Source organism: Stenella coeruleoalba (genome assembly GCF_951394435.1).
Source record: "Stenella coeruleoalba genome assembly, chromosome: 1".
Lineage (NCBI taxonomy): Eukaryota > Metazoa > Chordata > Mammalia > Artiodactyla > Delphinidae > Stenella > Stenella coeruleoalba.
In genome coordinates, this window is record NC_137169.1 from 18011011 (window position 1) to 18023032 (window position 12022).

At 45.6% G+C, this 12022-nt stretch overlaps 1 protein-coding gene across 3 annotated transcripts; it reads right to left on the reverse strand.

Moving 5' to 3' along the window:
- Window positions 1-747: 747 nt before the first annotated feature.
- ZNF436 (zinc finger protein 436) lies at window positions 748-9920 on the reverse strand. 3 transcript variants are annotated; one of them, XM_079946491.1, is made up of 4 exons: window positions 9212-9920; window positions 7863-7957; window positions 6935-7061; window positions 748-4516 (listed from the first exon to the last, which is right to left on the reverse strand). In XM_079946491.1, exons 2-4 carry the CDS (start codon window positions 7893-7895, stop codon window positions 3264-3266), a joined length of 1413 nt encoding a protein of 470 aa, XP_079802617.1. In that variant the 5' UTR covers window positions 7896-7957; window positions 9212-9920; the 3' UTR covers window positions 748-3263. The 3 variants fall into 3 exon arrangements, with proteins under 3 accessions (XP_079802617.1, XP_079802616.1, XP_079802618.1); XM_079946490.1 differs by lacking the exon at window positions 9212-9920 and adding an exon at window positions 8341-8792; XM_079946492.1 differs by lacking the exon at window positions 7863-7957.
- Window positions 9921-12022: the final 2102 nt, after the last annotated feature.

A 12022-nucleotide genomic window follows, 5' to 3' on the forward strand; every position in this document is an offset into this window, starting at 1 on the left:
GAGTCCAGGGGTTAGGACTCCGCGCTTTCACTGCCAAGGGCACGGGTTCGATCCCTGGTCGGGGAACTAAGATCCCGCAAGCCATGCGGTGCAGCCAAAAAAAAAAAGGTTTGATAAAATCTCTTTCTTTTTCCAGTCTTGGCGATAGCGTTAATTAAAACTTTTCTTTCATATTTGTATTTTTCCCCAATTTAAAGCACTTCCACTCCCTACCTCTGCCTAGACTGGCCTTCCATTTAAAAAAATGTTTCGTAAGATAAAATAATGTGTAAGTAATTTGAAAATCATAGCCACACCCTAGTAGAACATAACCACAGCCTTAGGCAGACTGCACAATCATGTCATGAATATAGAGCCTTTGTTTCTAAGAGTATCTCTGTTCTGGGATCCTAATACTAATTTAATAGAAATTGTTTTACTATCCTTAACAGATACTCAAAAATATCTCCTTAAAGCAATATGGCCTCCTCTCATTTTTCCATTAGGATTTTTGTTTGTTTGTTTCTGTTTCCCTTCTCCAAAGCTAATGAGTTACCCATAACAAATATTTCCATGTTGCTTTGCCACCAGCCTAATCTTCATAGGGAACTGTCCAGGTTTTTGCACTTGCCAAATTTTGGCAATATCCAGAGGGCTCACCAATATGTGAAGACACGGTATTCCCAAATTCCCACAAGAACATCTGTACAAATGCATCAATATAGAAACAATTGTGCCCAATTTTAATAAATCTGATGAAAAGCCGTTTTATGAATTGGTGCTGGATTACTAAAATAATTCTCAGCTTTTTGATTTTAAAAATTATACTTTTAATTACAGGATATTGTTAGAATAATACAGATATAGATAGACACAAGATAACTGTGACCAATACCATAAGGAAAACTGCTGTACATACTTACTTGTTCACTCACTCTCCACAACCATAGAAAACAGGCACAATGTGTTCAGGGTGTGTGCAGAAGCAGCCAGAGACTTGGGAGCAGAAGGCATGCAAAAAGCTTTAGCAAAGAGAGACTGAGAAATAACTTTACACAGGGTTCAACACAGCAAATGGGCAACAATTGGCAGGAAGAGAGGAGACAGAGCTGGTCCGGCCCTTGCCCTTTTAACTTCCCAACTGAAGTGCACATGTCTGGAGAGATGGCTGGGGCACTCAGAAGCCAAAAGCAGCAGAAAGAACAGCTTGGGGGTGGGGCAGGGGAGTAGGGAAGGAAAAGGGGGTGAAATAGGTCATGGAGATGCTGTCTTCTTCTACAGCCACTCCGAAGCTGATGCCCCTACTGGCTCACAGAAACAACAGAAGAACTTTGATATTCATTAAAACCACCAGCAACACTGATACGGGAAAAAGACATTTGAGTTTAGTCATCAAGAACATGTAAGTCATTCAACAATTAAAATATGAATATCCAAAGTCAGCTAAATTTTGTATAGAACAAAAAACATGCTCCCTGCCCAAGTTTGTATTCAAATAAGAGTGACAACATAAAGACACCTACTTGGTGGAGTGGTTTTTCATTGTTACTTTTGAGGTTGTGTCATTTGCAAGGGATGCAGACCCACGTGGTTGTGGGTCATAATAAATACATAATACACTACCCAAGGGAGACCACTGGCTCCTTTAACGCCAAGTCCCAAAGAGCTATGGCAAAAGATTTTCAAATGTTACAACACTCACAATACAGTAGAAAAAACGTGGGGCAGGCTCAAAAAATATATATTCCTCACTCTAGTCCCATCTCCTGGGCATCAGTTCCCTCCCACTCCCACCCCCAAATGCTTGGATAAGCATCAACATTTGGGATATTTCTTAGTTCCTATTTGGGCTGAGATAAGGAGAACTGACAGTACTGGGCTTAAATTGGGTCAACTCTTACATTAACCACTTAAATCTGTAGGCTGGGAGAATGGAAATACATTCCTATCTAGTTTTATTAATTCCCTGTGACTAGGCCAAAGAGAAGATAATTCAGTCTGAGAACAGGACAATCAACCTATTTGTCTGGTAATAATCTCCAACTGACCGATACATATAAACAAGTGCTTCGTTCTGTACAAAGACAGATCTTACAGGAGAGTACACATTACAGCACTAGTGTTTCAATTTGCTTTCATAAAGAATGAAAAAAAGGACATTTCTCACATTGGAGTTATGTCTGTAGTTCTGTCACATGATCAATATCACCCAAGAACATGCTAATTCAGTGTGAATTCAGTTTCTATTGGAAAAACAATAGGAATACACATTTTACATGTACATACACATGCCCTTATGCAAGCTAAGATAAACACTGGGATGTGGCCCTTATCAAATCCTAGAGTTAGCAGTATAGGGAGAATTGATTTTAAAGGGTAGAGGGGAAAGAACAGAGAAATGACCTGCATTCCTTGGGAAGGGACTCTGTGTTTCCTTCCCTGAAGTGATCAATTCCACTTGCTCCTTACACTCCACCATCACTTATGGTCCTATCTTTCCTTGAAGATATTTTCCCTACAATATTCCCTACAGTGATCCCCAAAGAAAATTAATAAATTCTGATTAATGGCAATAACAGTGGGCATCTCTTGCTAAAGTCACCACTGTTGATGAGTCCTTGGTCCCCAAACCTGCGTCTCATTTTTCCTTTTAATCTGTATCTTCATGAAAGCTTTAAAAAAGTTAATTAGAAACAATGAGGCAAAAAGTTATGATCATTGCCTTCATCATGCAGAATCCTGCTCTTAGGAAGACAGAAAGATACAAATGCATGAGCAACTCAAGGAGAAAGCCCTTTGAAGGGAAGATGTGTGTGCCCAGCTACCATGGTGAGTGAATAGGTGTGGCAATTCAAGCAAAGTCTCTGGTTGTCTTTTACCAAAGTAGCTGTGACCACCCTATCACAGGTCAATATTTCCCCTAGCATAGTTCTTTGGGCCAAGGATGGGAGAAATTACTTTTAAAGATTTACTCCATTTCCAGGCCTGAGCATTTATCAGCATTTAGCACCTGGTCTTCAGATTTCCAGTTACTTGTGGGGCTGATTTTGATGAAGTAATTCATTAATATTGGGTGAATAAAAATCACTATTTTGGAGGAAGGAATACCATTCCCAAAGCCATTGATCAGAATTTCAAGTGGCTTGTCTTCTTCGATGTTCTAAACTGTGGTCCACAACAAGGAAATTCAGTACAGTAAAAGCAGCTCAGTCTTGAGAGAGCTCTTTGATATCAAATAAAATTGTACCTTCAAATGAATAATTTCTCAGTCGTAATCACAGGACTTAGTCAGTGTGAACTCTCTTATGTTTAATGAGAGCTGAGCTTCGGCTGAAACTCTTCTCACATTCGGTACATTCATAAGGCTTCTCTCCCGTATGAACTCTTTGATGTGTGATGAGGTTGGAGCTCTGGGTGAAACCTTTTCCACACTGCACACACTCATAAGGTTTCTCTCCTGTGTGGGTTCTCTGGTGTTTAATTAGGTCTGACCTTTCACCAAAGCTTCTCCAACACTCGTTGCACTCATAGGGCTTCTCTCCAGTGTGAATTTTCTGGTGTGTGATAAGATGAGAGCTCCGGCTGAAGCTTTTCCCACAGGCGTTACATTCATATGGCTTTTCCCCAGTATGGGTTCTCTGGTGCTGAACCAAGTGTGAGATGCGGCTAAAATTCTCCCCACATTCATTACAGTGGTACGGCTTTTCCCCTGTGTGGGCTCTGCGATGGCGCACAAGATCGGAGTTCTGACTGAAATTCTTCCCACACTCATCACACTTGTAGGGCCTTTCCCCCGTGTGGACACGATAGTGTTTGATCAGATCAGATCTCTCACTGAAGCCTCTCCCACATTCGTTACATTCGTAAGGCTTCTCACCTGTGTGGGTCCTCTGGTGCTGAGCTAGGTGAGAGCTCCGGCTGAAGCTTTTCCCACACTCCTCACACTCATAGGGTTTTTCCCCACTGTGGGTCCTTTGGTGCTGGATTAGGTGAGAGAGCCGGCAGAAACTTTTTCCACACTCGTTACATTTGTGGGGCTTTTCTCCAGTGTGGATTGTCTGATGCTGAATGAGGTGAGAGCTTCTTCCAAAACTTTTCCCGCACTCATTACAGTCATAGGGCCTCTCTCCAGTGTGTGTTCTTTGATGCTGAATAAGGTGGGAACTCCGACTGAAGCCCTTTCCACATTCATAACACTTATAGGGTCTGTCACCGGTGTGGATTTTCTGATGTCGATTAAGGTCTGAGATCTGACCAAAGGCCTTTCCACAATGAGAACATATATGATATCGTATGCTTGTATGGACTTCTTTGTGGACAAGCAGATCGGTGACTTGTTGGAGAGGATAGCTTACCCACTCTTCTGCTGTTAGATCTCCCCATTGTCTTTCTGATCTATCCCTGTTTTCAAAGGCCTCTTCACTTTCAGGACTGTCCTCAGTATTACCAACAGGTCTTTCAGATGCAGTCCCAAATTCCACATCTTCACTAATCTCTTGCTTTGGATTCACCTCGTTTTCACTCCTGATTTCAAAATCTGTAATAAAAGGTGAAGAATAATACTGGTAAACACACACAAAAATTATCTACTGTGTGCTGGGCACTGTGCTAAGTTCTTTTTTTTTCTTTTTTATTAATTAATTAATTTATTTTGGGCTGTGTTGGGTCTTCGTTTCTGTGCGAGGGCTTTCTCTAGTTGTGGCAAGCGGGGGCCACTCTTCATCGCGATGCGCGGGCCTCACTATCGCAGCCTCTCTTGTTGCAGAGCACAGGCTCCAGACGCGCAGGCTCAGTAGTTGTGGCTCATGGGCCTAGTTGCTCCGCAGCATGTGGGATCTTCCCAGACCAGGGCACGAACCCGTGTCCCCTGCATTAGCAGGCAGATTCTCAACTACTGTGCCACCAGGGAAGCCCCATGTTTTAAGTTCTTTATGTGAATTACTTCAGCCGCCCTGAGAGCCAGGCATTATGATGATTTCTACTTTATGAATGAGAGATTCAAGGCCCACAGAAGTGACTCGCAAAAGGTCATACAGTAGTAAATGGTGAAACTAAGATTCAAATCCAGTTCTGTCTGATAAAAGTTCATGCTCTGTATCACTACAGTTAATAGTTCCTTATGAATATTGTATATGTTCCTGGTGTTTCAAAAGAAGAAAACCATAAACAGAAAATATGAAAGACTCTAAATTAGAATTTCTAAAAGCCAAGAGCCTAGATATTTTATATGTGAATGAATGTGTGTGTATGTGTATGTTCTTGTCAAGCCTTATTCATTACCATTATATAATATTTACTAAGAACCTACTGGGTTAGCATGGAGAAAAACAAATTTTTATCAATCTATATCAAGTCTCGGTTGACAAGAAAAATGACTGCCAAATGTTACTTGCTACTTTTCAATGGCTTTTTTTTTTTTGGCCGCGCTATGTGGCTTGCGGGGAACTCCACCAGGGATAAAACCCAGGCCCAGCGCAGTGAAAGTGCAGAGTCCTAACCACGGGACGCCAGGGAATTCCCTCAGTGGCCTTTTAATGAAAATAGAGGTGGGAAGGTTGGAGAAGGCAAAAGAGATGCCTGGCTCAGAATATTCTTGGCATTGAGTAGCTAAAGACTTTAAATGAAAATCAAAATATACAAAGTCACTGTCTACAAGAAACCTTCTACCAGACACTGCTTTTTCGAAGTTGTGTTTCTTGGTACACTCTTCAGAAAGAGATTACTAGGTATGCTGGGAGAAAAGGGTCCAGGGATAAATTACTTTGGTAAATGGTGCATACAACATCATCTTCTTAGAAATTAAAAATGCCTGATATCACATTAAAGGTTCTGAAGAGTCTTGAGGTAAAGAAGCCTTGTAAACATTATCTAACCCACTCCCAAACTTATATGGGCAAGAAATATATATACATATATTTTTTTGTGCTTCCATGCTTCCATCCTTCCAAAATGTGCTCCTTGGGCTGGACCACTGACATATAAATTCACATTTCTTTAAGATTCTCATTTCTTGCTTTTGTTGGATTGAGTGGAATATTTGGGTTACTGACTACAATAGATCTGGGTAGATAACTTCACTTCTGGCTGCATTTTGAAAGGAAGGATCCAAGAAAGTTGGGACATCAGAGAGAGCCCAATTTAAAAAGGAAACCCTTCACAGTTTGCCTTTTGTTTGTTAAAAGCTATAGGAATAAAGATTTCATAAAAAGGAATAATCCTAATGAATGGCAGATGACCTAGTCAACCATACATGATTGCTAACTTCTGTCAAGTCCTAACAGGAGACAAAGTGAGTCAAAAGACTTTCAGCTCAAGAATACACTGTTTATTCTAGTTACACCCAGACCAAAGGATATCCAAGAGAAAAGACAGGTTTGCAGACCACCAAAAAAATTAGCTTCCCTCTCTAATAGAATTTGTGATCTCATTTAGTTCAGGATTCTTCTGGAACAGCATCATCTGACACACTCAAAATCTATGATCAACTCTGAAATGTCTCTAGACAAGTACCTGCTCTGGATAAATAAAGGACCTGAGTCAAAGCTACAGCTCTGAAGCCAAAGCAAACACAAAAAGGTGGCTTTTGCCTTCCCATGAACCTGGGTCAGAACCCCTTTATCTTCTAGTAAAAGCACCATTTACAGGGGCATTTATATCCTGGCAAGCACCATTATGTCAGACCTGTTTGGTCAGTGATCTGTACAGACAGGCTGGAGAATGGCAAATGACTCAGGGCGCAAGAAATCTGAGTGTTTCTAAAATGTGCAGGAACGATCTTTCATTTTAGACCATATGACCTTGATATTCCCACATTCAAAGATCTGCCTGAGGACTCAACTCAAGCCAAAATCCAATTAAGAGCTTTAAGAATCAACTAACTAGGTTGTGTTGACAGAGGTAAGGCATTTTTGACAGTCTCAAAAACGTGGGCTGGAGAAAGATAGAGAATACTTACCTAATGAGACAACATTTCCATAATTCTCCTGCATAACATCCCTGTAAAGGTCCCTTTGTGTAGGGTCCAGAGGTCTCCATTCTTCCCGGGTGAGATACATGGCCATATCTTCAAATGTCACAGGTGCCTGAAATCACATATCGCTTCCTCAATACTTGGTATCTAGGAGGTTAGTACCAGTTTTTCTTCTCGAAATTAGAGACATGGCTAGAATTGTTGAGGAGGCAAAAGGTATTAGGTCTGATATGTAGAGTCCAAAGGAGAAATAAACAAGCAACAAAGAGATGTGGTAAAGGAGAGAGCAATTTATGAGCTGACTGCTTTGGTCCCACGGCCAGATATCCCTGCCCCACTCCGAACCTTACCCTCTAGCAGTACTTTTCTCAGAATACAACTAGCACTTACATCATTCCATACCTTTACCCACAATGTTCCTATTTTCTTGGAGTATCTTTCTCAGGGTAGTGAAATCCTACTGTTCCTTAAGGCCCTGTTCCAGCACCGACTGTTCTTCAATGCGCCCCATCTCGCTGCTCTGCTCCACTCCTCCCTCCCTCCCACACCTCAGACAGAATTAATACTCCCACTTCTTGGTCCCCACAGCATGTTGCTCCTACAGAAAATAGTGCTCTTATCATGTAGTTTCACGGTTAACCGGATGCATCTGTCTTCCTACTGATTGTGAGCAGGCAGGGAGGGCATGCCTCATGCATCTTTTGTCTCCCCAGTATTTAAAAGCAAACAGCAGGTGTTCAGTAAATGCTTGTTTGTGGCTATACTGTTCTGATACTGGGTCTCTGGAGGCAGAATACCGAAGCAAGCGAATTACTAATCTCAGGGAATTTCCCACAGAGATTCGCGGAGCAAAGAAACGCAGGAACGAGGTGGGTAAGCACAGGTAGGGTCCGAGAAGCCACCCCCGGCTTACCTGGGACCCAGCCATGAGCAGGGTGGCTGCCATCTCGGGCTCAAGGATTCGCCTCCCAGGAGAGAGAGAGCAGGAAAAGCAGCTAGCAGACAGCGCTAAAGGAGGCGAAAAGCAGGGCGTGAGGCACAGAAACAGGCCCTGCCCACTCCCCGGGTCTGGAGTTCTGGCCGCCAGGCGACTGGGGAGGGCCCTGAATCCGGGCCGGGTCACTCTCCTCCCTGACCCTCGAGCGCGACCCGCCCTCCGTGTCTCCGCCACCAAGGGGTGGAGGCTCCCGGAATTACTAAGACAGCCCCCTGGCTCGGTCCCTCCCGGGCCGGGGGTCAAGCCGAGGCTGTCTCAGGGAGGAGGCTCTCAGCCCAGCCCACAGAACGCCTCTGCTCTTCCATGTCGAGGCTGGGCCCTTTCCGGCAGCTGCCTCAGCCAATCAGCGAGCGAAGCGAATACGAGACCCGCCTCTTGTAGCACGGCCGAGCACCTTTATCACGCCTGAGCCCGCCCCCGTGGCCTGTCGGGAGTTGGAGTTCCATTCGGGCGTACAAAGGCCAGTCAGAGGCCAAAAGCCACGGAGGGAAAAGAACAAAAGGGTGAAGAAAAAAGCGCGTCCTCCTAGCCAGGGCGGAGTATCTTCCGCTCTCCTCTCTTGGAGACCACAGCCGGCTTAAGCCAGGGAGGTTGCCTTGCTTCTCTTCACGTCCCTACAAGCTTATCTTGAGTCGGATCTTAACTGCGACGTCGAGCCTAATTTAGGCGCTGGCCTGTGTTGAGTTCAGCTGGGATTAGCTCTCACTTGATATCCTAGGCCTGAGAGGAAAGCAGCAGCCGCCCACTCCCCAGGGGAGACTCAGCGGCCGCGCTGGAACTTTGCGCTCCACCCACGCACTACATCACCCAGCAGCGACTGCGGCATTCTCACACTGCTACGCAGACTACAACTCCTAGGGGGCAACGCGCCGCCCGTCTGCCAGCAAATGTGGTCCGCGGCTGGGCCAGGCTTGTGTCCCGGCTCCATCGCTGTTAACCCTGTAGGGGCGTCCTTCTAAAGAGGGCGCTCCTTGAGGGGCAGGCTGAGTTGCGCCTAGCGGAGGGGACGCAAAAGCCGGAGGGAAATCAGAAGCGAGGGTGGGGTATAGGGGCGCGTAGGGTGGAGCGAGCCAGACCCCAGGGTTGGGAAGGACCGTCCTTATCCCTGAGGGCTTGCCTGCTAAAAGGGTTCCTGGCGGCTTCCCGCATCGATGGGATCGTGGGCCTCTAATGGCCCACGCCCGGCGGACCCTTAGGTTGTTAGCAGTCCCTGACCGACTGAAGGTGGGAAGCCGAAAACCCGAACTGGGAACGAACAGACCTACCTCCTGGCCCGCAAAAGATCCGCTAGGTCGCCGGCTCCAAGATCCCAGAGGCCTCAAACAGATTTCAAATCCTCAGGCAGAGTTCTCTGAGACTACAGACGTTCGGAAAGATTCTGGGGGTCACTGGCAGATCCTGTCTATCTTCAGATCTTCAGGTAGATCTCGAATCCGTAGACGTGCAGGCAAAGCCCAGAGATCGTAGGCGGATCCCAAAGACTCACAGATTCCCCAGACCTCAGACTCTCAGACAGCTCAGAGAAACCACAGGCTCATAGGCAGATTCCTGAGACCACAGCAGCTAGCCAAGAAACACCACCAGCAGCTAAGCTACATTCAACTGGAGTTCTTCCGAACGGAAGGACTTGCAGCCTTCCCTTTCCCCAGCCAGAATGAGAAAATTAGACAATGGAAGCCGAGCACTAGGGAAAGCAGGCATTCTGCGTGGGGAAGAGCTCTGAGCTCGCTGTAGCCTTGGAGAGGGAAGTGATGGAAAAAGAATATAGCAGCTTATTAGGGACTCCCACCCTCTTCGAGTTATAAATATCCCCAGAACCTTGGCTACGTGCCCAGAAGCCTGTTGTCTCTAACTGTACAGGAGACTTCTCTGCCTGGGCTGGGAAAGGGGCTTTTCTTTTGTTTTGCAGATATGTCCACCCACTAAGTGACTTGAATTTTTTTCTTCAAACGTGACTCTAGGCTATGCTTTTATTAGTGAGTGTCCTGTTCCCAGTGCTCAGTTATTTATGGTTAAATTACTCGTGTCTAAAAAGAACTAAGACCCTACCCAGCCATGAGGCAGACTCTCCCACGCCCGCTCCTCTTCTCACTCCCAACTGTGAGGCAAGGGATTTTTTTAGATACCACAGAATTGTACCATCCTACCCCATCTAAAATTAATATGGGAACCACAAAAAGTAGAATCGCAGAGGGTCCCCAAGAGGCAGTGTCCTGAGTGGGAAGTGGGTACCAAGGTGGGTACCACGGTCAGACAGACCTGGGTTGGAATCCAGGCTGTGTATCCCTTGGAAAGACATTTAATCTCTCCAGGCCTATTTCCCTTTCTGTGAAATTGGGTAATCATACCTAAGGTGGTGGTGAGCAGTAAGTGAGATGACTTAAAGCATTCGACACAGAGTGAGCACTCAGATGATAGTTGGTATTATTAATCCTGCCTTTGGTGGCAGGAGAGACTTTCAGAAAGGTCTGTGGATATTTTCACCGGCTCAGAACATCTGGGCAGTCAGAGTAGCTGGATAGCTTTGAGGATCTGCTGATGACTGTATTATCCATAGTGTTTCTGCTGAAAATCCAGAGGGAACTGGAAGTTGAGCCAGTTAGTTGGGTTCAAGAGAACTGGCGTATTGAGCCGAGTAGAGCAGAGGTATTTGGGGCTGCCAAGAACCCAGCAAGGTGAGGCCTTGCACTCCCAGGGAAACCTCTGGGACAAGGAAGAGGGAGATCGGTTCAGACTTTGGCCAAGTAATTGCAGGTTTCTAACTGGGCCGAAGGTGAGGTGAGTGCCTGAGCCCCTCAGCTCAGTGGGGCTCCCTTTTCATCCCTTCTCTGACAGATTGCTTTGTAAACTTTCTTAGGCCTTTTCTTTCCCCTTGTTCCAGAGCTTTAAGTCCTTCTTTGTCCTCTCGCCGTTCCTTTTATTCCTCAGGCCTGCCTGGGGGCAGGACGACTCTCCAAACCCAGCTTGGCTGCTTGCCTTCTTCTATGAGTAAGTGCTTTTCTCTTTCTTCACCTGGGACCCTCCCGAGGCTAGAGGAGAAGAGGGGCGGAGAGCGGATGGAAAGCATGAGTGCATTTGGTGCCCCTGGGTGGGGGTGGCCCCTGAGTGGGGAAGAGAGGGAGGAAAGACAGTGGGTGAGGGGTTTCCTGTTGCAGCCTTCAGCTGGACTCTGAGAGCTGGGGGTCACTGGAGGAGGAGGTGGCTTCCTGCCCCATTGTTCAGGACTTCATTGTTTCCCAGGAATACTTATGGTGTGTGGGTTTTCAATAACCAACTTGGAAAGCTGTGTTTGTTACCATTATTCAGCAAACAATGCGCACCTACTGTGTGTAGAGGCAGCAGCACAGCCTGCCACTGGGGAAAGGGGCCAGGAGTACCATTTCATCAGGGTCTCCAATTTAGGCTTTTGACATTATCTCCAAATGGGGTTTTACATTATGTCAGATCCACTGACCAATTTGATCAAAGAGCCTCCTTGTATATCCTGAAGCTTTTTTCTTATTAACAGACCACTGTGCCTGGGGAGCACTATAAATTATTATATTTTAATAAATCCTATAATTATCTTGTGAGCAGCACAGTTATAATTTTTTGTATTGGAAGCATTCATTTGCTAGACATTGAAAAATATGCCTCAATATTTGAGATCTTGTTTTGTTATCTCTTCATTTTCAAATATACCAGGAACACTGAAAAAGAAAAATCAGGGCTTCTCTTTACCCCTGCTCAGAGCAGAGATGAAGCCTCATCTCAGCACAAGGAGCTGGGGACATGGGGGACACCCTGACTTAAAAACAGTTATTGCAGTCCTACTTCTAGAGCATTTGGAGGAGCTAGCTAGTGGGCTTCGAGGAGGGGCAGGCTCACAGCTGCGGGGGCGGGTAGGGGAGGAGTCTTCACAGAGGAGGTAACTTCGGAGCTCGCTTGCAAAGACTGTAGGAGTCTCGGAGGTGGAGAACGAGGCGAGGGAAAGCATTCCAGGCTTCGAGAACAGCATGTGCAAAGTCACGGAGGCGTGAAAGGACAGAGCGTGTTCCAGAATGGTCAGGATTGGGTATGGTTAGAGGGAAGAGTAT

Excerpts from the sequence above, each read along its gene's own strand:
- ZNF436 (XM_079946490.1), bottom strand. The coding sequence starts at position 8,392 with ATGGAACTCCAACTCCCGACAGGCCACGGGGGCGGGCTCAGGCGTGAT. Across the intron at positions 7,958-8,340 it reads CGGGCTCAGGCGTGATAAAG|CGCTGTCTGCTAGCTGCTTT; the intron begins GTGCTCGGCCGT and ends CGCCTCCTTTAG. Across the intron at positions 4,517-6,934 it reads TGGAAATGTTGTCTCATTAG|ATTTTGAAATCAGGAGTGAA; the intron begins GTAAGTATTCTC and ends CTTTTATTACAG.